Here is a 23,820-nt window from a genome sequence, read left to right as displayed (position 1 = left end):
TTTTTCACAACAAATGGAGTAGCAGCATTGTTTTCCATCTAACCCATTACTCAAGTTTCCTTTTCACATTGTTTCTGAAAGAGGAATTCTGTCTGTAGGAACAAGCATGTGACAAGAAAGTCTATTTTGTACACAACGTACATTCAGTAAGGAGAGAATATCATCCTTCTGTCACATAAACAAGATCTGCAATACATATTCTTCCTTTACAGTGCTCCAAATTCAAAGCCAGTATTTGGGCATGGATTTAAAACATTAATCCATTTTAAATATTTACAAAAAAAAATCTTTTTTATTTTTTTTAAATACAGTTACTGACAGGGCCTTACCAGTTGTCTCTGCATTTAAACGAAGATCTTTGCCATAGTGCTTTTAAGGCTTCAAGAGAAAGATGTCGAAGCTCAAACACAAGAGTCATGAAAAGGTCTGCCGTCTGTACGAGAGCACAACAACAAATGTAATATTACTGGATCTTTTGTCTTTTTTTCAGATTATTTTCATTTTCATACACTATTAATCACATTCTTATTTTGGCCTAAGTACAAGCTTTCTGGAAAATGGTACTTTAAAGGCTATATAGTAGATGTGTTTCTCTGAGACCTGATCCAAAGTTCAAGGAAGATACATCTCATTACTTGAAAAAATAGCAGAATGTTAAAAACAGTAGCTTGTATGTTCATTTTAACCTAACTTTATGGTGTACAAGTTTTAATTATGGTCTATGCCATACAGATTAAATTCAATTCTTTATTCACTTCAGATGTGAAAAGCTTATGCATAGAACTACTGCTCTGCTTCCGAAGAAAATATTTTTTGTCGTGTAAAAATGATGCAAATACAGGATAATTCCACTAAGTCACATTTCCAAAGATCTGGAGAGAGACTTAGTTTGACTTCCTGACCTTCCAGGAGCTGCTTCCAAAAGCAATGAAAAATTGGAACAACCCAGTGCCAGCTTTTGATATTAATTCAAGACAGCCAAGATATTTTCAGGAAAAAGAAGTCGTCTTTCAGTAAGAAGATGGAGTAATTGCCAAGTATAACCCAATGTAATTGTAAGGGAGGTTGCTTTGAAAATGTGTTCAAATGTACACCTTTGGTTTTGCCTATTGAATTATATTCTCAATGAAAGTGTGAGGCCTTCTCTCCTGTAAAGTTATTATATCTCTTTGGAATTACATAGCCATCTCTTCTGTACGGAACTTCTGGTTTTCGTCTGTCTGATTTCTTTTTTCAATTATACATATAATAAAGAACAAGTGACTTCCTTGAATTGAAGACCAAGTGTGAAATCAGATGGAGGTGACACACTCTTCTCCCTGAAGTCTACTGGTTGAACGGCTATGGTTATTCTCTCCCTGCCATGGCATAACTTTCCTTCTTCCTGATCCTCATTGGTTCTTTCTTATTTGGTGTCTTACTTTGTCAGACAACCTTATTTCACCCACAATTTCAGGAAGGATGTAATTGTGCCTTGCTATTGACCAGGTTTAAGTGACCTAAGAGGGCATTCCCAACATTATCTTCTAAGGCTTTCCAGTTCAAAGCAGACAAAGATGTCTGTTCCTGGTAAAGTTATTATACAGAAAAAGAAGAGTTGAATTTCAAAAAGCAAAATCATCATGTAACTACAGTATCTTAATTCATCTTGATAATCAGAACATCTTTCTTACCTGGGAAATTCTGTTATATACTTCCTATACCACAAGTTAGAAATGCAAAAGTCCTAACACCCACCTAGGTAGTACCTAGCAATTAGAATGACTTGTTAGAGAAACAACTGGTGAGACCATGCCCTAAAGGTAAACTCTTTCGGGTCCGACTGTGGCACAGGAGTTGGGCAGAGTGAATCTGACATATTCTTGCCCACTTAAGGCATCATACACAGCCACATTCACCAGAGCTACCAATACAGCATCAAAATCCAGAGACACAAATGTAAATGCAGGCCCCAACAGAAGCTGTGTGACAGGCTTCCTTCAAGCTTCTCCCCATCCCTTTGACCATTCTTTGTCGGTATGCGACTTGTTCACTTAATGGTCCATTAGCTAATCTACATTCACATTGAAATTCAATCTTGTCTCATAATAGCATTAAAAAATTAAACAACAACTTTGCTTCCTTGGAAATGACACAGTCTCCACCTCCATTTTCTCATCCCTTCACTGTTTTTCCTGGAGTTGGGGATTTTCCCTTCCATTTATTCTTGGTTTTGTGTCCTGAAAGAAATGCATAATCTCACCTCATTCAGAGGCAAACAATAAAAGGACAAACAAGCTATACATGCATAACAGTGGAGCCGTCTCCCAAGCAACGCTGCGGGCATTCCCACAACTTTTTCCTGGCCCAAAGGGCATTTTATCGTTTGGAATGAGGGATACTAAAGATCCCTTTTGAAATGTCTCATCACACAGAAGGAACACCCTGAAACAGTGAAAATGGCTGACAATCAATTGAACTCTGTGCTGGGACCCACATATGATGAATAATTCACCTCTGGTTTAGGCAGTGGCATGGACAGCAGCCACTTGTGCTAATCTTAGTAATTTACAAAACAAATTTCCCACACATGAAGCCAGGGGGCCTCTCTGGCGACAGAAGTGACATCCGACTGTTACTGGGAAAAATTATCTACCACTCTTTCAAAGAAGTGTTTAAAAGAAAGCAGGATTTGGAGAAAATTTCCCAGGTCCACTACAGTAATTAATTTTTTCCAACATTTTCCAAGAAGTATGTATCCCTCTAGTCCACTGCTAAATGCCAGCACGTACTGCTGTTACACTGACGGCCACATAGAATTAAGCACTGTCACACACAAAGAGTCTGCTTTTATTCTGCATTAGCAAGAACCATTGTATTTATGGCTGTGTTAGCTCTCTACAACCCAAATCTCTCTAGCATGAACCTAGAGAAGATGGCAGATATGCTTATAAATCAGAGAAACCTATCCCATATACTACCACCCAGAAAGGCCACCTGCTTTCTCCTCAGCCCTGTACTGAGGTCTTTGTCAGGCTGTGATACCAGGTCAGTCTGATGATCACAATTTAATAGGTTGGGAGTAGCTGCTAATGGTTGTGATTTATCACAGCTCACTGAAGTTGCCCACTTCAACTTTTGTGACTATGATCCTCTTCCACCTTGTGCCTTTGCCTTAAGTTTCACATGACATTACACAAACACTTGTGCTTACTAATCACAGCTGATGTTAGGAGAAATGTGAATGTCCATAGTATTTTAATTTCTAAATAGGCACCACTGGCCTGTAGAGCCGTAACCCAGCATTATACTCTTCTTTAGTCCCATAAAGCCTGTACTCCACCTCCTTGTATCTGTGTCCCCCCTAAGGAAGAGACAAGGCAAAGCTTTTTATTTTTGCATGGGACTTAACCTAGACAAAGGAAGATGATGTGTGTCTGAAGCTTTTTGTTAACATCACTTGTACCTAAGTGGGTTTACAGGAGAGATCAGGGCCCTGTTGCACATGAAATAACCTTGCTCAAAAGTACGAGCAATCTAACAAGACAAGAACATCAGAGGACAGGGAATAGATCAGGAATGAGATGACTAAACTAATCAGTGGCAAATTCATGGAGGCATCAGTTCAGTGCCTTCCTGATTAGACCATACTTATTTTCTGGTAATATCCTGACCATGACTGACTTAAATACAAAGTGGGTTCTTCTATTTGCAAATTTACTTTTTTTCATTCTATACAGGAACCTCACTACTAGCAAGAACAACTCCATCTGAAGGATAATAGGATATGAAGCACCCTCTCTTTTAGGTCACTGCCCTCAGTTCAACTTGGGCCACCAATGATTAAGTACCACCATCTGTTGATCCTTCTGCACTGTATATAATAGGTGTTCTTGATAATCTTCAAACTTCACAGAAAATAGGGATGTTCATTGCAAAGGCAGTGATAAATTCAAACTGATCCAGCTGCTGTCAGTTATCAAGAGAAATTACAAGACCTAAGGGAGCTAAGGAGACAGGCAGATCCTCATCTAGAATTATGGTCATTACACAAAAAAAGTTAAGCCACTGGTCAGTTCCATATGATCAGAATATTCCACCCTATCTTAGTAGCATTCACCCATGAAAATTATTTAGATGAGAAGAGATTATCTCTGGACCCAAGCAGCATCCCCAGAAAACACAGTGGTTACTTCTAGAACTCATCAGAAACACATGGAACCAACCAGCCAAGATCCAGAGGCAAGGGTTTCATGTGCAAAGGGGAGGGGATGAGGCAACAGCAGGACTGCAGAACTCAAATAAACATGGAAAAAAACAGCATTACCAAGGGTAGTATCTCACACTAAAACTGTAGAAAAGGGTTTTTACAATTAAGCATCAGTGATAAGCCACACTAGACACCTTTTTTGTTTGATTTTCCAGAGCAAAACAAAAAAACACGAACATTTTCTTTCAGGTTAATTTAGAATACAGTTCAAAATTGCTTTTGCACAGTATTCCAGGGCCATGTGACATTTTGAGTCTTCAGTTTAATTTTATATAGGAAATAAAAATATATTCAATATATTTTTATACAGGGCACTTCAAAGCATTCTATCTTCCTGCAATACCATATCAAAAAATGCCCCAAACAATGGAAGGCTTCAGTATTTACAGCTTGCTGCCCTCCTAGTCACGTCTTACCTGTGTAGGAGAACCCTCAGATCACAAAGGGCCTGATAAGGAAATGGAGGTTATGTGTAAAAGCTTACCTCAAAACTTGTACTATGTGCTAAGCAAAGCTTCCACACTAGTTCAGTCACTTCCCCTCCAGTGACCTCCCTCTCAGTTTCTTCTCTTTCATAGAGCATGTTGGTCACATACAGATCCTCAAAGTCCACTGGAAACGCATAATGAAAAATGGTGGTTCCTGGTTATTAAGGTTAACCCTAAATGCTAGGAGAAAGTTTCTCTCTGAGCCTTTATTTCTACATGTAAAAATCTCTCTGGTCTCAGTAAAGCCAAGGGATGAATAAGAATGCCTGCAGTCAGGATGAATTTAAGAACAGAAGAAAGGCCTAAGGACAAATGTGACCTGAAAGAAAGAATCAGAGAGACAAGACAAAGATGCCTGAAAAAAGTGTCACTTTACATCAATATCCCTCTTTTAATGGACATACTACTTCATATTCATCACCTTTTCCAGCTTTATTTCCTCTCTTGCTCCCTTTCACACTTCAGCCTCCCAAAAAATCAACAGGAGATCGAGGTGCCAAGGAAAATAAATGGCTCAGCTCTTAACCTCTTCCTGATGAAGAATTCTGTCATCTTATGCCAACATAACTATAAAGGAGTCCTGGAAATTTGGATTTTCCTTTTAGGAAACCACTATTTGGAAGCAGACAAAAAAACAAAACAAACAAACAAACCAACACAAGAACAGAACAAACAATACCAACCCCACAAACCCCAAAATGTTTCTCAACATCTAGAGCTCAACTTTAACATTTTTCATCAGAGAAGCATCCACTGACTTCAGTAAGATCACTCTCCCATGATATTTCTAGGAAGTAAATTTACTTTATTTTAGCAGAAACATCATGTTACCTTTTCTATACAATGTCTCTGTTTCCACTTGAAAGAGTGTCAGTGAAGACTCTGTCTGTGTCTTTGCCCCACTGCCCTTCTGAGAGAACAGCGTAAGCAGGTTCGACTCAGTACATTTGGCCTCTGCCAGGACTCCATCCTTAAGGCTCTGAACACACTCCAGTTTGGAGGACAGGATCTTCTGCTCAGACTGTGAAGAACAGATACTTCAGATAAAGTCCTGATGACCTATTTCAGCCTGCCCAGTTCTTTCTCTCCTAATTTCACAGAGGATTCCAGTTCTGTCATACAGTCTCTTGCCTAGACCTTTGGCAGCACCCACCCTGTGAAGGTTAATACATTATTTTCAGTCTAGCTTCTCCATCACTAAAATGTAATTGTGACTAACTTCCAGCATCAAATGGTCCCAATTCAGTTCACAAAGCATAGTGTTAAGCAAATCTTTTTGGTCAGCAGAGCTAAGAAAAGCAAAAGGCTGGTAAATTGTAACTAGCTAGTACAATGCAAGAAATTAGTAATATTCACCTAATAAGAATGACACAAGATAGAAATATTGACTGTATTTGCTGTGGACAGTGGAAAGCTGCAAGTCTGGCTTTTAGATAAGCTTCTATCTTTTCCAAGGTTTTCTGCAAACAACAACTTTCTCTGCATAATGTATTTTTCCTATATATATCTCTCTCTTTCATGATCTACTTTCAGTTTACAACCGTAACTATATTTTAATGACAGAGTTTAACCCAGGCACGTAACAACTTCTTGCATTTCTACTATGATGTTCATCAACTACAATGCAAATTTGCAATAAAAAACAAATTCTATGAATAACAGGCATTAAAGGGGCAATGACATTCATCATTTTTTGATGGGAATTCATGTTTGGGCACACACAAATATAATTTGAGCATAAATGTCTATTCAAAAAATGTTTTCATTTACATTTTGACTCTTCAGAGAAATTAAAAGGCCCTGTGGAAGAATCAGTGTCATTCCCCAACACTTACATGAGGAAGAGCCACAGACTGCACAGAAGTAAAGCCAGAATACCGATGAGAGCAGAGGTTTAAGTCCCTTGTCTTGACAAAACCAGAACCTTTGCGCTGATACCTGGTTGGGCATATTCCCAGAACATCCACCTAGTAACAAATGTACAGTGTTGAATCACACATACTGCACACACAATACAAGCAGGAATTATGGCCTATTAAAATTGATTTTAATAATTGCTTTTTTGTAATAACACAACAGAGACCTAAATTCTCCCTTGCAGGACACTGGCTCTGCCACAAAAGACATGGAAAGGCAAATAATTTTAAAGACCTTGGTCAGACTTTATAATAGCCAGGGTTTGTGGATTTGTTTAACTTCACTGTGCTATCTTGCATCGGATAATTTATAGACATGAGCTTTTTTCATTTAAGATTATGTTGGTTTGCAGGGAAGCATTACTTCAGAAGAACATTTCTACTCAGAAAAGAAGTACATATGGGTGTCCCAAACCTGACTGCATAACATCCATTTAAGCACTGGTACGTAGCCATAGCCTGAGAATGAGGAGGTGCACATCCCACTGAAAGTCAGTCTAGAGACTGCTCTCATGCCAACTGCTCTCATGAGCTGCACTCATGCCAACACAAGGGCAGCAGTGGGGTACGCTGTACTATTACTTCAGTGTAACACAGCAGAATTTGAGCTTCAGTATGCAAAAAATGTGAAGAGCTCTTGAAAAGCCTGACTTAAAACCTCCTAAAACTAATGAAAAAAATCACAATAAATCATCATGAACAATGAATACTGTATCTTCCCCAGAGAACAGGTAAGGCTCTGATGTTCCTGCTCCTCAGAGAACTCTGCAATACACAGGTTTTCCTCAGGTAATGAAGTAGTGGATTCCAACCCTCAACATGAATGCAAATTGTAGATCATTTCATAACATTCACTACAAAAAGACATCAGACTACCACCACTGGTTGCTGACCAGCCACTGAGTGGCAAAAAACGTTAGTGATTTGCAAAGGGAATATACTTAACGTGTCCAAAGGCTAACAACCACCCTAGAGCATGACCTCTACCAGTGGTCTCACCTCTTCAACAACAGTGGATGCTTGTGATGTCTGCAGGACACTGAGAATGCCTCGTTTTATGTTCAGAGCCCAGGTCTGTTCACTCCTCACAGGACAGAGCTTCACAACTTTCCCATCATGGAAAGAAAAATGGAGAGGATGCTGTTCTAGTACTTCCCTGCAATAAAACAGTTTTTAGTTTCTTGCTTCAAACAGTGGCTGCAAGTCAGTTCTAGCTGTTCTTCCAAAATGGATCTGTCTTCTTCTCTACCTCCATTCTTTATAACAAGCAGCTCACCCTGACACCAGGAGCCTTTAAAACCTCAACCAGACAAAAAAACCCCAAACCCAACCCTATCGAGACAATCACTGCATCTTTGACATAACTAACACTTCAAGCCAACTCCTTACAAGTAATTATACTTAATGGCAACAATTCTTGTTTAATATAAGAGAGAAATTCCATTTTATGATTTAGCATTGGTAAGCATGTCTCAGTTGCAAAGCAACTTCATGTAATCTTTATCATTACTCTTCAGCTGTGGTACACACAAGAACAATTGCTTTCCAATCAACCCGTATGTTCCTGTTCTGCTAGGTGTATGTACTTGGGCTCTATCCCAAAGTTATTTGTTGTAAGTGCATTCCCTGATTGCTTCTGCCATCCCAGATTAAGAGTACAGTCTTTTCTACTTCTACAAGAGGTAATTTTAAAAACAGATTTTCACTCCTAATATAACGTAATTTAATCATATATTTCCCCTCCAAATGGGGAAAAACAAGCCATCCAAAGGAAGAATTCTACAGTAGCCCAAAGGTCAGCTCCCATACAGCCAGAAACAGAGTTCATATGAACACTAACTGTGGAACTAACTGTTCATCTAATCAACTGCTGCACAAAGACAATGTAAGAGAAAAAACGTGTAATGCACCAATACCTGGATAAAGTCCTTCTAGGAGAAGAGGCTGTGCACATGGGATAATGGTTTCTGAACTCCTAGGCAACTGTGGTTGCTTTTGCTACTATTTCTGGAAATTACATGCATGTTTAGAGGACAAGCTAGACCACCATATATTCACAATAGGCTGAGGCAAATGCTAATAAGGTTCACTCATCTGAATAATTATTTTCAACAACCAAGCTTCACTGGATGCTTTCTTTGCTGCCTCTGATTGGCTTCTCTGCAGAGAACAAGACACAGCTGATCTTACATCTGTGAAAATCCTGCAAAAAACTTCACAGATGTGCTTTTCCTCTGAATTGAACCCTAATACCACTACTGACACTGTGGAATGCAAAGCTCTTCCTGATTAATATAAAAAGCAATGCATTTATTCCAAATTTGCTCTTTTCAGTCCTTCGAGTTGAGTCAATTACCACAGCTCGCAGTGTCTTTAAATGTTGAGAATCCAAGTGACAGGACAAAGAGGAAGATTACAAGGGTTAGCTTAATCAGACAACAGAACTCCCTTTTTCTGATGACACAAGAGGCATCAGCTCTTTGGGAAAATACCAAAGCTCCACAGTTTGAAGAGACCTTTTTGTGCAGGCAACTTCACTAGAGTCTATACCTTTGCAAGTCAGAAGAAAACACACTGACATATGTTGTGAATGAGCAACTAAACCCAGAAACATAAACGGAAGAATATTATATTAGATGAAAAACGCAGTTTAAATATCCTGAAAGAAAAAAACAAACAAACAAAAAAACCAAACAAAAAACAACAACAACAACAACGAAAAAAAAAAAACAACACAAAATGAAAAAAGAAAAAAAAACAAGAAAAAACAACCTACAATGTTTTGCATCATGAGAATCCTCCAGACCAAGAACTTCTGAAACGTACTTCAAAACTCAACAGCCTGTACAAGTATCAATCACAATTCAGAACTGGAGAGCTATCCATGCCCATGGCAGGGGATTGGAATTAGTTCATCTTAAGGTTGTTTCCAACCCTAACTATTCTATGATACTATGATTTATGCATGCTGCTGTCCAGCTAGAGGCCTGATAATTTTACCCAGAGCAATTATAATTGTTTACTCACCAAATCTTTTTTACATAAAAAAGGATCAAAATTAGGTTAAAAAAACCCTTTTTGGACCAAATGCTGCTAAGCCATATAGCTTCAAAAATCCAAGAACTAGACCAGATTAGACATTTTTCTACCTTAGACTGTCCATTTCCTTCAGAGGCTCCTCTCTGGATGCAAGATTTTTCTTAATCTGTACATCTTGCACCTAGGAAACAAGATTATAGAGCAATAAATACTACTGTCAATAGGAACTTGTGGACTTTGTCACATTAGGATATCTACACAGAACGTCACAGACTATGAAAAGCCATTCAGCGTTGCAAGCAACACAACTGAAACAGCCACATCTTCAGTTTGCATATCCAAGGTAGTTTTCAGAAATTTCTTCTACAAAGAAGTTTCATTCATTATTAAATACATTTTATACTATTATAACCTTTTCATTTTCAATACAGAAGCAATCATCCGCTATGGGGTAAAGCAGATAGACATAAGTCCTTTCTACTCCAAATGAAAAGCAAAATAACTGGCCACTTCAGTGGACTCTTGAGACTATGCCTGGTGAAGTTTCTCAGTGGTCAGTAGCCATTTCACAGCTTGTTTTCACTGAATTCAGAGGAGAAAATGCATACCTAAGTACATTACAGAATTTCCTAATGTACTTCCAGTTTGGCTGGTTGTGGTAAGGAAGAACTGTTCTCAAATGGTAGATTAGAAATGGTGGCTATCTGCCCCATTTTAAGTACAGCACAAACTGCAACTATTAGCACTTGTCTTTTTCTTAATATCTTTTACTTTTATTTATAAAGACAAGCATTCAACTACACGCTGTCTTGCACATCTTAGGAGGCCTCAAATTAAGATAAGTTAGAAGTTGGGGAATCTTGCCACTGGTATTTCAAGGCAGAAGAAAGTGATTCAATCTGAAGACAACATACTCAAATTCTTAGTTTTCATGTAAAGTCACAGGACCACAGACGAGTTAATTTTATCCATATGGCCATGTTAGGACAGGGATAACTATCCTATTCTTTATTGGCCTTGTGTGTATGTTTATATAGTACACACGTCAATCCCTGCAGAACCTATGCATTATCCCCTCTGTTAACCTGAAGGAAAACCAAAGTAGATGGGAAAAGTTTATTTTCCATGCTCCCCCTGATAAACCACCATCGTTCTCAAACTGGCCTACCACAGGGCTCACCCCACGAAAGGCCTGTAATCTGAAACTGCTCTGATCTCCTGTTGAGATCAACAGAGTGTTACAAGACTGGATTTGACACCAGGCTAGGAATGGCACCAATCCAGCACATCACACAAGTTTCTCAAGTTCTTTTTGAAATGCCTGCTATTTTTAAATTACTGCCACAGATCTGAAAGTGCTTAAAAATAAAGAGAGTTCCTTTCAAAGGGCCTAGCTTCATCTCCAGTTCTGCCTTCATGTAACAAAACAGTGAAACTGCCATGCCACTTACGAAATAAAAGAACGATTTACTTAATCTGCCCTTTAAAACTGGCAAATACTTAATTTGAAGCCATAACATATTAAAGCAATTCTGCAACTCTAATTAGGAGATCCAGAATTGAACTGGCTTTTAACTACAAGAAAAAAAAAATGTTTGTAATGTAGCAGTCAGTAATTGCGACAAACAATACAGCTCCACATCATTTCAACCCCATCACTCAGACGATTATGACAATACTCACTTTCAAAACCAGCTGGCAATTCCCCAGTACCTCAATGATCACTGTGCTCTCCAGAGAGATGCCACTGCTTCTGTAAGTATTTCCCTGCAAGAATGTGTTGGTGACTGCTGTATACCTGTAGCTGTATCTAGCCCTTCTGGGGAAGTACGATGTACTGTGTCCTAGGAAATAAATGAATGGAGTTTTAGTCTATTAGGCTTCCCCCTGCTCCCCCACTCCTGTCTTTTTTTTCTACTTTTAAATCTTTTGAACACTGAAATCAGCTAAACAAGGGGCTGGATATTCAGAACATTCCCTTCCCACTTGGACTTACAACTGAAAGAATTAGGTTTCCAAAAGCACCATGCATGCTACAATTAGCTCCTGTATGGGATGGGAAATGAATTTCTAAGAGCAGAAAAACAATGCAATGCATTTACGGCATGGTGCTCTTTTGACACCTTTCGGCAGCAAAGCAGGACCTTTGCAACAGCAAGATGAAAAAGATCTGCTGATGCATTCAGTGCTTTTCATGCCCATGCTCTGAGCTATACGTAGGCAGACGAACTAAACTGTGGGTTTTAAAAAGCTTTGTTTTTTAAAGCCTGCCCAGTAAGATCTGCGCTGAGCAAGAGAAAACATGAGAAGACAAGGATTATTTGTATGCATACGAAGACATTGGTAATGACCTGGCAAGTGTTCATGGGTAACACTGTCATCTAGTAAATATAGCATCAGACACCCTCATATGTCACTGTATTCCTCTAATAAAAGAGACCTCTTGCTCTTTCAGACCAGGTGATAAGAATTAACCTTGAAAGGATGAGAAGTCATAATACCTTCAAAACCATATGGGCAAGATTTTAACACAGTGTCCCTAAAAAATAAGGCATCATGGTATAACCCTAAGCGGGACCACTGAAGTGCAGAAGAGGGGAAATGTTAAAGTAAATATGCTCCCTTCCCTCCAATGCAGAGGGCAACACCTAGGAAAAGTGACCCCTGTGGCTCCTATAATACAGAGTTTTTTCTCTGCCTCACAGCAGCAGTGCAACACTTGAGCACTTTCAATGACAAAGCCACACAGAGATGAAGTAATGTTGAATAAATTAAGAGTCTCTGAGCTGCGCTGTCTGTGTATGTAGCTACGAGGCCAGGGCAAGATCTCCTTGGAGGCAGAACATCCATGTGCTCCCTTTGCTGTTATACTGAAAACCACTTTGCACATTCAAGTACCTGCTGGCAATGCAAATGAGAAGCATAAGTCATAAACTACACCTCAAGACGTTCAACCAAACCTTTCAAAGTCAGTTCAATATCCTGTCTTCCCATGTGTTCCTCCTTTCCAGAATGTAAGTTTTGTGCCCACTTACTGAAAGGGCAGGCTTTCTTCATGCATCTTTCAGTATGAAAGGAGCCAACACTGGGTACTAGTGACAAAGACACTCATACATGGCTGGGGTTTGTCCTGCACTTGTTTAGTAGTGTGCACTTGTTTAGTAGCTCCAATGTCTGTGAGTTTTCTGAACTCACAGAATGTGAACTTTGAGCAGGTCTGGGCCTGGCAAAGCTTAGTGGAACTTCTCCACTACTTCCATGAGTGCTAATCACTCAGACTTAAGTATCGTTCTTCTAAGAACACAACATCCCTCATGAAGAAGAGTTTTCGAATCCCTCCTTCCTTATCACATACAAGCCCTGAATATTGTCTTGTTTTACTCACCTACACACTCCACAAAACAGGAAGCTCCATAACTTAAACTCTCCAAGGAGCCTGCAATGACAAGTAAGATAATAGAAAAACACTGAAAATTTGTGTGCAGCTCAGGACAGATCTGCTGCCTTTCAATGACAATGAAATTAACTGAAACCTAAGCATGGCCCTCAAAATCAAAAGCCCCTGAGAGTTTTGCTACTGAGTATCCAGGAACAAGACTTTGCTCTCACCCCTTTCCACATGCCTATACAACACAAGCACATACACTAAGGCACATGCCTTAGTGTATTTATTCAGGTAGGTATGGAAATGCAACAATACCACAGATTACCAAGCCAATACAAAAAAACGGGGTCTTAATCCAATTAAAAAAGGCCTGATCCTGTACTGACAGCACTCCCTGGCACTCAACTCTGCAAGTTATCTGAAGTCCTAGATATCAACAGGAATATGCACAGTGGCAAGATCAGTCAGATCCCAAGTGCTCATATGCACTGCAGCGATATGTGAGAACAGCCAGTATCAAGTATGTGATCCTGCTGCATTTCAACACATAGCACTTGTATCATTGCAAAAGAAATGCTTCTTTATTAAAAATCATTGCATCATTTAATTAGTACTAGAACCATTCAGTCCTACACTTGCCAGTATTCATAAATTTCTTAAAAAGAAATTCCACAGGAAGTCCAACAACAGTACAACAGCCCCCAACCTCTATGCTGGTCTATATGCTAATGTACCTCCCTGTTGAGCAGTAACTAACATCCCTGTGTTGCTCAGCTTCATCTCCCACTGGAAATAGAAGCTGAAAGCGCCTCTTTATTCTGGTCCATGCTTCTGGAGGTTCTATATATGCTCTATGCCTGAAGAAAATGCTCTTGTTAAACTGCAACACTTAAAAACTACATTTGTATTATTTATTGGAACCACATTTTGGCAGGAGAAAAGAAGTGAATTCACTGGTTTTGGAACAACAACAAAAAAAGAAAGGGTTTGTTTCTTCAGCTCAAGCTTATACGCCCTTTTATTCCCAAGTTAAAATTTAAGTTTCTGGAGAGCAGAATTACATTTTCCTTCAAAAAGGCCTTACTCCCACCTGCATATTTTCCTCCCAACAAATGCTCCTTTTTACTTTGCAGAATCAATTCTCTGTACAAAAATTCAGATTTTACCTTTATAAAGTATATACAAAAAATAACATGGTATTTTCAAGCAAACTAGTGCTACGGCTATCTACAAAATTATCAAACTTTCTAGCACAAAGAGACCAGGTCATGTTACATATGAGAATTATCAGTTGATTATTATTTTTTATAAATATACCTATCTATACATAGAACATATGCATTAACTTTAAAATTCCAAACACATTGCATGTGGGGAGAAAGAAATACACTAATCTCTTTCCTTGGACAGAAAAAAATGATCCCTAAGTATCTTGTGGATCATGAAAGAAAAGAGCTATTCTTTCAAACAGCAAGAAAAGGCAGTGTTCAATTAATGGTTTTTAACAAAGAAATGAGTACAACTTATTCAAGAACCTTAACATAAATATGGTAAGACAAACCTGGAAAATTCACCTCTGCTCTGCAGCATCAGATTTTCAAGCGGTTGAACTCTGCAGGATCAGATTTGAGCTCTCTCAGATCCTGCGTGATTATCTAAAAGCCATGCTCAGGATTTTTGCATGTGTTCATCGCAGTCAGACAGTGTGACAGGCTGAGCACTCTGGACAACCAGGCACTTTGTTAACTTCGTTAAGCTGCCCAAGTTCAGAGTTTCTGCTGTTCACTTTGCTCTTTTAAAATTTTACATTTTCCTCCCTAATTTATTTCGGTTTTAGAAACAGCATGTGTTTAGCTCTTTTCAGTTGACAAGAGGAACAAAGGACCACATCATTGACATTTCATGATCTAATCACACTTTTCAGAATCTTTCATCTGCCAAGTAGCGAAGTGAGTACAGTTTCAGAATATGATACTAACATGTTATTTTCAGGAGAGATACTGAACTGACTGGCACAATCTCACTGTTCCTGTTGCTTTCCCTAGTAATGCCAAAGGAAGAGGCACTATTTAACTGCACTCCTTTGTAGGTAAGGTGCCCTCCCACCTGTCCTGTACCACCCAGTGAGCTCAGTACAGTGAATTGCTACACCACACTGAAAAGCAAGACAAAGCTTCTACAACAATTACTGCAAACCTGAAAGTTGTAACATCACTTACAGGACCTCCAAGTTTTGACAGTAAGATCATTCCTCAACAGAAGTATTTTGCATTGAGAGAGATCAATCTTAGCAGAGGAAAAAGTTTGTTCTACTTACTGCCTGAAGCTCCTACCACCACAGCACAGAGTAAAATGATGGCATGCAGCCCCATGGCCTTTGAAATCACCTCCTCAGTCCAGAAGTTAACAAAACAACATCAGTTTTCCTCTCAAAGGCACCTCTGAGCAAGGCAGTGAAAGAAAATTTCCTTCACAAAACAGAAGCTCACTATTTCAACTCCCCTCTTCCAGCCAGAGGAGGGGCTCTGGCAGAGCAGTCTGCAAAGGGGAGGGTGAGCATGTGTAGCAGGAGGGAGAGATAGACACACACAAGCATTTACCCAACCTCATTTTAGCCTTTTTGCTAAAAAGGGAAAGAAATTCACCTACTAGAAATCCCACTGAAGTGCAAGGAAAAGGAGCTAAGCATACAGCACCACAATACGGCAAATGCTCAGAATGATCCCACACCGTAAATTTTAAAAAAATCAATACATTTTAAAAGTCACCTAGCAATTGTCCCCTGATGATTAATCAATCAAAAAGGACACAGGATGAAAGCAAAAGCATTGGGGCTTAAGGCAAAGTGTTTCTATTGTAAGCAAGCAAGTTCACAGGAGGCAGCACATCCCTTCAACCAAAGTCCCAAACCCAAGATGGATGAAATGGCGCATAAATAATACACAAACACCAAGAACTACAGTCCTTCTAGTAGTAATTCAATTTTTACAATTTGTCAGACAGAGGTCTTCCAGGGTTCACTGAACTTGTGACAAAGATGTTCCACTCCTGCTTGAGGGAGATTCACCATATACGTCCTGTCCTACTGACTCATTCTTCTAGAACCAGATTCTCGTCATGTGCCTTCCCCAGTAGCCTCTGGCTGTGTTTGCTCGACACTGTTCACTCACAGGACAGAGGCATTGTCAAAACTCTGTTATGCTTTCCCACCAACACCTTCTGAAGGAAGCTGCTGTGGGCAGGCAAGGATTTATTCTCTCCCGCTCCCATGTCTCAACCCACTGCAAGTCTCTCTGGTTTAACCTGAACTACTGCTTACTTCAAACCAGATTCACAAGTAGAAGTCATAAATAACAATCCCAGTCACAGTCACCATGCTTCCCCAATAAGCTTGTGTTGTCACAGCCTCATGCCTGAACTTACTTCCTCCATCAGGTAATATCTGCTTGGTTCAAAATGCTTACAAATTTTACTTAAAGGGAAAGCGACTTCTTGCATGTGCTCTGCATAGATCAACGGCCAAAGAAGATCAGAAAGACCAAGTCAAGTCTAAACAGTTCATAAAATACTTCATGACAAATGCTGGGCCACTCTATCAGAATCCCAGATCTCTCAAATGCCAAACCTGGGGACAGCTCAGGTCTGAAACTAAATTAAAAAAGCAAACATCTCGCAGGTTTCATACAGCAACTCAGGTTTCCTTTGATCAACCCAAAGTACAAACTGAGAAAGCTCTCTTCTGCCCACAGAGATTTTTCAGAATATTCTAATTCTGAAACACCTTCAAAAGATTTAATTGTGGAAAACTTGCAACTTGCTCGGTTTGACATTTTTAATCAGTTCTGTATTAATTCTAACTTTCAGTATTAAGATTAGAGCTTATCTGGGCATAGTACATGCTCTGTACGTTATCCTGCAGTCATTCTGCTCTTGAATCGCTACTACTGCCTGTTCTCCACAGCAGTCTGACTTTTAACTACTTATATAGTAATATTTTTCAATATATTTCACACAGCTATTGCAAAATGACCTATAAGCATAAAACTTATACTGAAGTCAGTGGGAATATCAAAATTGGAATTAGAAGGACTTTTTGCCTTATCACAACTCTCTCGCATAACCCAAGAGCAACAAGCTACAAGAAGTGTTTGTGTGCTGAGCATTTGTAGCTCTTCTCTCTTACTAATAAATCTGACACTTCACAGTAAGTTTTCCACTTAGTTTATGTTAGCCTCATGTATGGCACCAATGTCTGGAGTCAGCAGAGTACATGAATATGTCCTTAACTTTAAGCATAAGCACACCCCAAAAAATAAGTACATGCTCAAATTTAAATGCCTTCTTGGAACAAGACTGGTTTTAGTAATTTCTTCCCCTACTCAAACACCAAAAACTCTTTCAGAAACCTTTTGGCCTCTAAAATAGCCAGACTTCCCTTAGAGAGCTGTGAGCAGGTTTCTCAAAAAAAAAAAAAAGTGTTATATTTTTCATTTTCACACAGAATAATTCTTGCAGGTTACAGGCAGCTCTTTTTTCACAAGGAAGGAGCTTCAGGAAAGGTGGCCAGGAAAGATTGTATGAACTATGCCGAGAGACAGCCTGTATCCAAAGTCCCTGAAACAAAGCTGAGTCTAACCAGATGGACCAAAAATGTCAGACCTGTTCACAAGACTGCAGCACATCAGATTCTGAGATGCCTCAAAGCTGCTGCACATGTGGAGACAAACAGCACTGCATGTATGTCTTACCACGTGGCAAAACAGCATGTTTCTAGAAGGTTACACAACAGGCATCACACTGAAAAAACTGGTCTCTTCTGACAAGCTTTTTGATAAGGTGCTGTAGTGCTTAGTGAGAGACATGGTTTACAGCTTCAAGACAAATACTTAGCTACAGATATCAGCATTTCAATCACAATTTCTAGAGTAACATCTTCACGCAAAAACAGCTAATGTGTCATAGAAGAAGGGTTCTCTTTAAGGATTAACAAACAAACTTTCTCAAAAAATTCAAAAAGGGAGCTACAGTTTTCATTTGTAAACACTGGACATTAACGCAGTTATATATACTTAATTTTAAGCACAAGCACTCTTGTTAAATGTGAAGGGTCAAATAAATACAGACATATAACACATGCTCGAGCAAAGTTAAGAGAAATTCAAACATCTGTAAGAACAAAGCAGCAACTACTCAGAAGTCTCCATCAGAAGTCACCAGCAATCTTGCCGTCTGAAAACTGGACAAATCCAGCTTCAGACATCAGCATGATCAGAGAGTAGGTGAGTGTCCTGGGTTTAGCAGTAGCAGTCCATTTTTCTCCTTCTCAGTAGCTGGTGCAGCGCTGTGTTTTGACTTTCAGCCTGGGAACAGAGCTGGTAACACCAATGTTTTTAGTTGTTGCTAAGTAATGTTTCTTCTGGCTAAAGACTTCATGAGTCTCATGCTCTGCCAGGGACGAGGGGAGGCCAGGAGGAAGCAGAGACAGGACACCTGACCCAAGCTAGCCAAAGAGGTATTCCATACCACAGCACATCATGCCCAGGGAGGTAACTGGGAGTTAAAGAAGGGTACAGGCTCTCTGCGGTGGGGGGGGAGGGAGGGTGTCGAACTCGTTCAGCGAGTGGTATTGTATTCTCTTCCCTTGTTATTTTCTCTTCATTATTATTATTGGTGGTAGCAGCTAGGTGATAACAACTAAGTTATACCTTAGTTACTAAACTGCTCTTACCTCGACCCGTGGGAGTTAAATTCTCTCAATTCTCCTCCTCAGCCCTCGGGAAGCTGGGGGCGGGGGTGGGCTGGGGAAGGAAAGAAAGAGGGGGAAAGGGGGGGGGAGTGAGTGAATCACAGAATCCCAAGGGTTGGAAGGGACCTCAAAAGATCATCTAGTCCAACCCCCCTGCAAGAGCAGGGTAACCTACAGTACATCACACAGGAACTTGTCCAGGCGGGCCTTGAATATCTCCAGTGTAGGAGACTCCACAACCCCCCTGGGCAACCTGTTCCAGTGCTCTGTCACTCTTACAGTAAAGAAGTTCTTCCTGATGTTAACGTGGAACTTCCTATGCTCCAGTTTACACCCATTGCCCCTTGTCCTATCACTGGATATCACTGAAAAAAAGCCTAGCTCCATCATCCTGACACCTACCCTTTACATATTTGTAAACATTGATGAGGTCACCCCTCAGTCTCCTCTTCTCCAAGCTAAAGAGACCCAGCTCCCTCAGCCTCTCCTCATAAGGGAGATGTTCCACTCCCTTAATCATCTTTGTGGCTCTGCGCTGGACTCCTTCAAGCAATTCCCTGTCCTTCTTGAACAGAGGGGCCCAGAACTGGACGCAATATTCCAGATGCGGCCTCACCAAGGCTGAGTAGAGGGGGAGGAGAACCTCTCTTGACCTACTAACCACTCCCTTTCTAATGCACCCTAAGATGCCATTTGCCTTCTTGGCCACAAGCTGTGTGGCTCGGTTTAAACCATGACAGTGAGTCTCTCCCTTTTTTATACCAAACTGAAGATCAACAGCCAGTAACAGCACTGTGAGCCAAAGACTGAATATTAACATATCATAGAATCATAGAATAGTTAGGGTTGGAAAGGACCTCAAGATCATCTAGTTGCAACCCCCCTGCCATTGGCAGGACACCTCACACTAAACCATGTCACCCAAGGCTCTGGCCAACCTGGCCTTGAACACTGCCAGGGATAGAGCATTCACAACTTCCCTGGGCAACCCATTCCAGTGCCTCACCACCCTAACAGTGGTTCTTCCTTATAACTTCTTCCTTATACCCAATCTAAACTTCCAGTTTAACTTTTAACCCGTTACTCCTTGTTCTATCACTACAGTTTCTAATGAATAGTCCCTCCCCAGCATCCTTATAGATCCCCTTCAGATACTAGAAGGCTGCTATGAGGTCTCCATGCAGCCTTCTCTTCTCCAGGATGAACACACCCAACTTTCTCAGCCTGTCCTCATACGGGAGGTGCTCCAGTCCCCTGATCATCCTCGTGGCCCTCCTCTGGAATTGTTCCAACAGTTCTATGACCTTTTTATGTTGAGGACACCAGAACTGCACACAATACCCCAAGTGAGGTCTCACGAGTGCAGAGTAGAGGGGCAGGATCACCTCCTTCGACCTGCTGGTCAAGCCCCTTTTGATGCAGCCCAGGATACGGTTGCCTTTCTGGGCTGCGAGGGCACACTGCCGGCCCATGTTCATTTTCTCATCAACCAGCACCCTCAAGTCCTTCTCAACAGGGCTGCTCTGAGTCTCTTCTCTGCCCAACCTGTAGCTGTGCCTGGCATTGCTCTGACCCAGGTGCAGGACCTTGCATTTGGCATGGTTAAACTTCACAAGGTTGGCATCAGCCCACCTCACAAGCGTGTCAAGGTCCCTCTGGATGGCATCCCTTCCCTGCAGCATATCAACCGAACCACACAGCTTGGTGTCATCGGCAAACTTGCTGAGGGCGCACTCAATCCCACTGTCCATGTCACCGACAAAAATGTTGAACAAGACCAGTCCCAACACTTATCCCTGAGGGACATCACTCATTACTGGTCTCCAGCTGGATATTGAGCCATTGACCACAACTCTTTGCGTGCAGCCATCCAGCCGGTTCTTTATCCACTGAGTGGTCCACCTATCAAACTGATGTCTCCCCAGTTTAGAGACAAGGATGTCATGTGGGACAGCGTCAAATGCTTTTAAAGTCCAGGTAGATGATGTCGACTGCTCTACCCCTGTCCATCAGTTCTGTAGCCCCATCACAGAAGGCCACCAAACTGGTCAGGCAGGATTTCCCGTTAGTGAAGCCATGCTGGCTGTCACCAACCACCTTGTTGCTTTTCATGTGCCTTAGCATGTCTTCCAGGAGAATCTGCTCCAAGATTTTGCCAGGCACAGAGGTGAGACTGACTGGTCTGTAGTTCTCCGGGTCATCCATTTTCCCCTTCTTGAAAATGGGGGTTATATTTCCCTTTTTCCAGTCATCAGGAACTTCACCTGACTGCCATGATTTTTCAAATATGATGGACAGTGGCTTAGCAACTTCATTTGCCAGCTCCTTCAGGATCTGCGGATGGATTTCATCAGGTCCCATGGACTTGTGTACATTCAGGTTCTTAAGATGTCCTCAAACCAGATCCTCTCCTACAGTGGGCCCAAGGTCTTCATTCTCACAGTCCCTGCGTCTGCCTTCCAAGACTTAGGTGGTGTGGTCAGATCATTTGCCAGTGAAGACTGAGGCAAAGAAGTCTTTAAGAACCTCAGCCTTTTCCAAATCCAGGGTAGCCAGTTCTCCTGATAGGTTCCGGAGAGGGCCCACATTATCCCTAATCTGTCTTTTATTTGCAATGCACCTATAGAATCCCTTCCTGTTATCTTTCACATCCCTAGCCAAGGTTAATTCTAACTGGGCCTTAGCTTTCCTAACCTGGCCCCTAGCTTCCCGGACAACATCCCTGTACTCTTCCCCGGCTGCCTGTCCTTGCTTCCACCTTTTATAAGCCTCTTTTTTCCTTCGAATTTTCCTCAGCAGCTCCTTATCCACCCAAGGAGGTCTCCTGGCCCTCCTGCTGCACTTCCTTCTAGTTGGGATGCAGCACTCCTGAGCTTGTAGTAGGTGATCCTTGAATATCAACCAAGAGTCTTGGGCCCCCCTGCCCTCCAGGGCTATATCCCATGGAACCTGACTAAGCAGGTTCCTGAAGAGGCCAAAGTCTGCTCTCTTGAAGTCCAGGGCAGTGAGCTTGCTGCACGCTCTTCTCACTGTCCTAAGAATCTCAAACTGGACCATCTCATGATTGCTGCAACCAAGGCTGCCCTGGAGCGTCACATTTCCAATGAACCCTTCCTGTTGGTGAGCATGAGGTCAAGCATGGCACCTCTCCTCGTCAGCTCCTCTATTACTTGCAGAAGGAAGGTGTCTTCCACACAGTCAAAGAACCTCCTGGATTGTTTGTCCCAGGCCATACCATCCCTCCAACAGATATAAGGGTGGCTGAAGTCCCCCATGAGAACAAGAACTTGTGAGTGTGAGGCTGTTCCTGTCTATAGAGTGCTTTATCCACAGAGTCTCTTGATCAGGCGGTCTGTAACAGATCCCCACAGTAATGTCTCCCATTGCTGTTCTCCCTTTAACCCTGACCCACAAACTCTCTGTTGACTGCTCACCTGTCCTCAGACAGAGTTCCATACTCTCCAGCCTATCCCCAACATAAATAGCAACTCCCCCTCCCCGTCTGCTGGGCCTGTCTTTTCAAAAGAGCCTGTAACCTTCCATTCCAACACTCCAGTCATAGGAGCCATCCCATCATGTTTCTGTGATGTCTATTACATCATATCCCCATAGACATGCACACATCTCTAATTCATCTTGTTTGTTCCCCATGCTATGGGCCTTTGTATAGAGGCATCTGAGCCAAACTCCAAATGAAGCCAGCTCATTGGCTGGAGTGGCTGGAATATCTCTACATTGCTCTGAGCATTTATTATAGGTGCTGGCAACTGACTGGGTGTGTTGGGATGGAATGATGCCCTCCCTCCCCCAACACATCTAGTTTAAAGCATTCTTGACCAGTCTGGCAAGACTCCTACCAAAACCGCTGTTCCCCTTGTCAGACCAGCTCCACCAGCCCCAGTAAACCTGACCTACTAAATTGAGTCCCATGTTCTAGATACCCAAACCCCTGACTATGGCACCACCCTTCTAACCATTTATTAACCTGGCCAATCCTCCTAGCCATTTAAGGTCCTCCCCTTTATCCCAGAGAATTGACAAAAAAGACAATCTGAGCTCCAGACCCCCTAACCATCTCTCTCAGGGCTCTGTAGTCCTTCTTTATGTTCCTCAGGCTACTACTATCTATATCTCTAGTACCCATATGGATCACTAGAAGTGGGTAATAGTCCGTGGGACTTACTAGAGCAGGCAGCCTCTCTGCAACATCCCTGATCCATGCCCCTGGTAGGCAGCACACCTCCCTTGAGGCTGGGTCAGGCCGACAAATGAGTGCCTCTGTTCCTTGCAAAGTAGAGTCCCCTACCACTACGACCTGCTGCTTTTTCCTGGCAGCACCAGTAGCGATATTCTTTACCAGTGCATCAGCCAGTTGCTCATGGTGCGAGTGTGTTTCCTCATTAGCCCTCTGCAGGACAGCAAAGCAGTTCTGGCTGGGGACAACATATTTAGGAGGAAGCCCCTTGCTTTTAATTGTCCTCTTCCTCCTTTTTTTGCTGGTTTTTTTTTTTTTGGTTTTTTTGGGTTTTTTTTTGTTACTATTTCTCACCTTCCTGGGTTAACAGCCTCCTTCTTTCCTCCATGAGCTACAGCGGACGCTTGAAGCCCCTGCACAGTTTGGGCCTGGAGCAAGCAGTCCTGCTTCCTCTCAGCTTCCCTGACATCTTTCAGCCTATTGATAGTGCCCCGCAGCTCAGCCCCTGCTGCAGGAGGACCTTCACCAGGGCGCACTGAGTGCAGCCCTGCCCATTGTGCACCCTTCCCTCATGAGTCCAGTGCAGGCACTCTCTACTCTCCGAGCTCTGCACTGCAGCCTCCCTGGGCTGCACTGCAGCTCTGTCTGGGTGCCTACGCTGGCCACAGCTGGGGCAGCCGGGGCAGCCAGAGCAGAGCTCCCAGACTGGGCCCTGGTCATACAACGGGTGCTCACCATTCCGCTCACCTGCCCGCGCAAACTGCCTCGACCCGCTTTGTTCGCCTCGCTCCTGGTCACTCAT

General features: G+C 41.8%; 1 protein-coding gene across 1 annotated transcript in view; it reads right to left on the bottom strand.

The window, feature by feature from the left end:
• Positions 1-23,820, bottom strand: part of LOC136017503 (uncharacterized) — a 98,616-nt gene extending 74,796 nt beyond the window's left edge. The window contains exons 1-9 of the mRNA XM_065685816.1: positions 23,676-23,820; positions 23,373-23,565; positions 23,007-23,256; positions 9,803-9,873; positions 7,653-7,809; positions 6,573-6,704; positions 5,569-5,758; positions 4,734-4,861; positions 330-433 (exon numbers count right to left, since the gene is read on the bottom strand). Coding sequence (XP_065541888.1) covers positions 330-433; positions 4,734-4,861; positions 5,569-5,758; positions 6,573-6,704; positions 7,653-7,809; positions 9,803-9,873; positions 23,007-23,256; positions 23,373-23,565; positions 23,676-23,820 — 1,370 coding nt within the window. The remainder of the gene's footprint in view (positions 1-329; positions 434-4,733; positions 4,862-5,568; positions 5,759-6,572; positions 6,705-7,652; positions 7,810-9,802; positions 9,874-23,006; positions 23,257-23,372; positions 23,566-23,675) is intronic.

This window comes from Lathamus discolor, chromosome 6, assembly GCF_037157495.1.
Source record: "Lathamus discolor isolate bLatDis1 chromosome 6, bLatDis1.hap1, whole genome shotgun sequence".
Classification (NCBI taxonomy): domain Eukaryota; kingdom Metazoa; phylum Chordata; class Aves; order Psittaciformes; family Psittacidae; genus Lathamus; species Lathamus discolor.
Note: the sequence above shows the minus strand (reverse complement) of the source record. Positions and strands in the feature narration are given on the sequence as shown.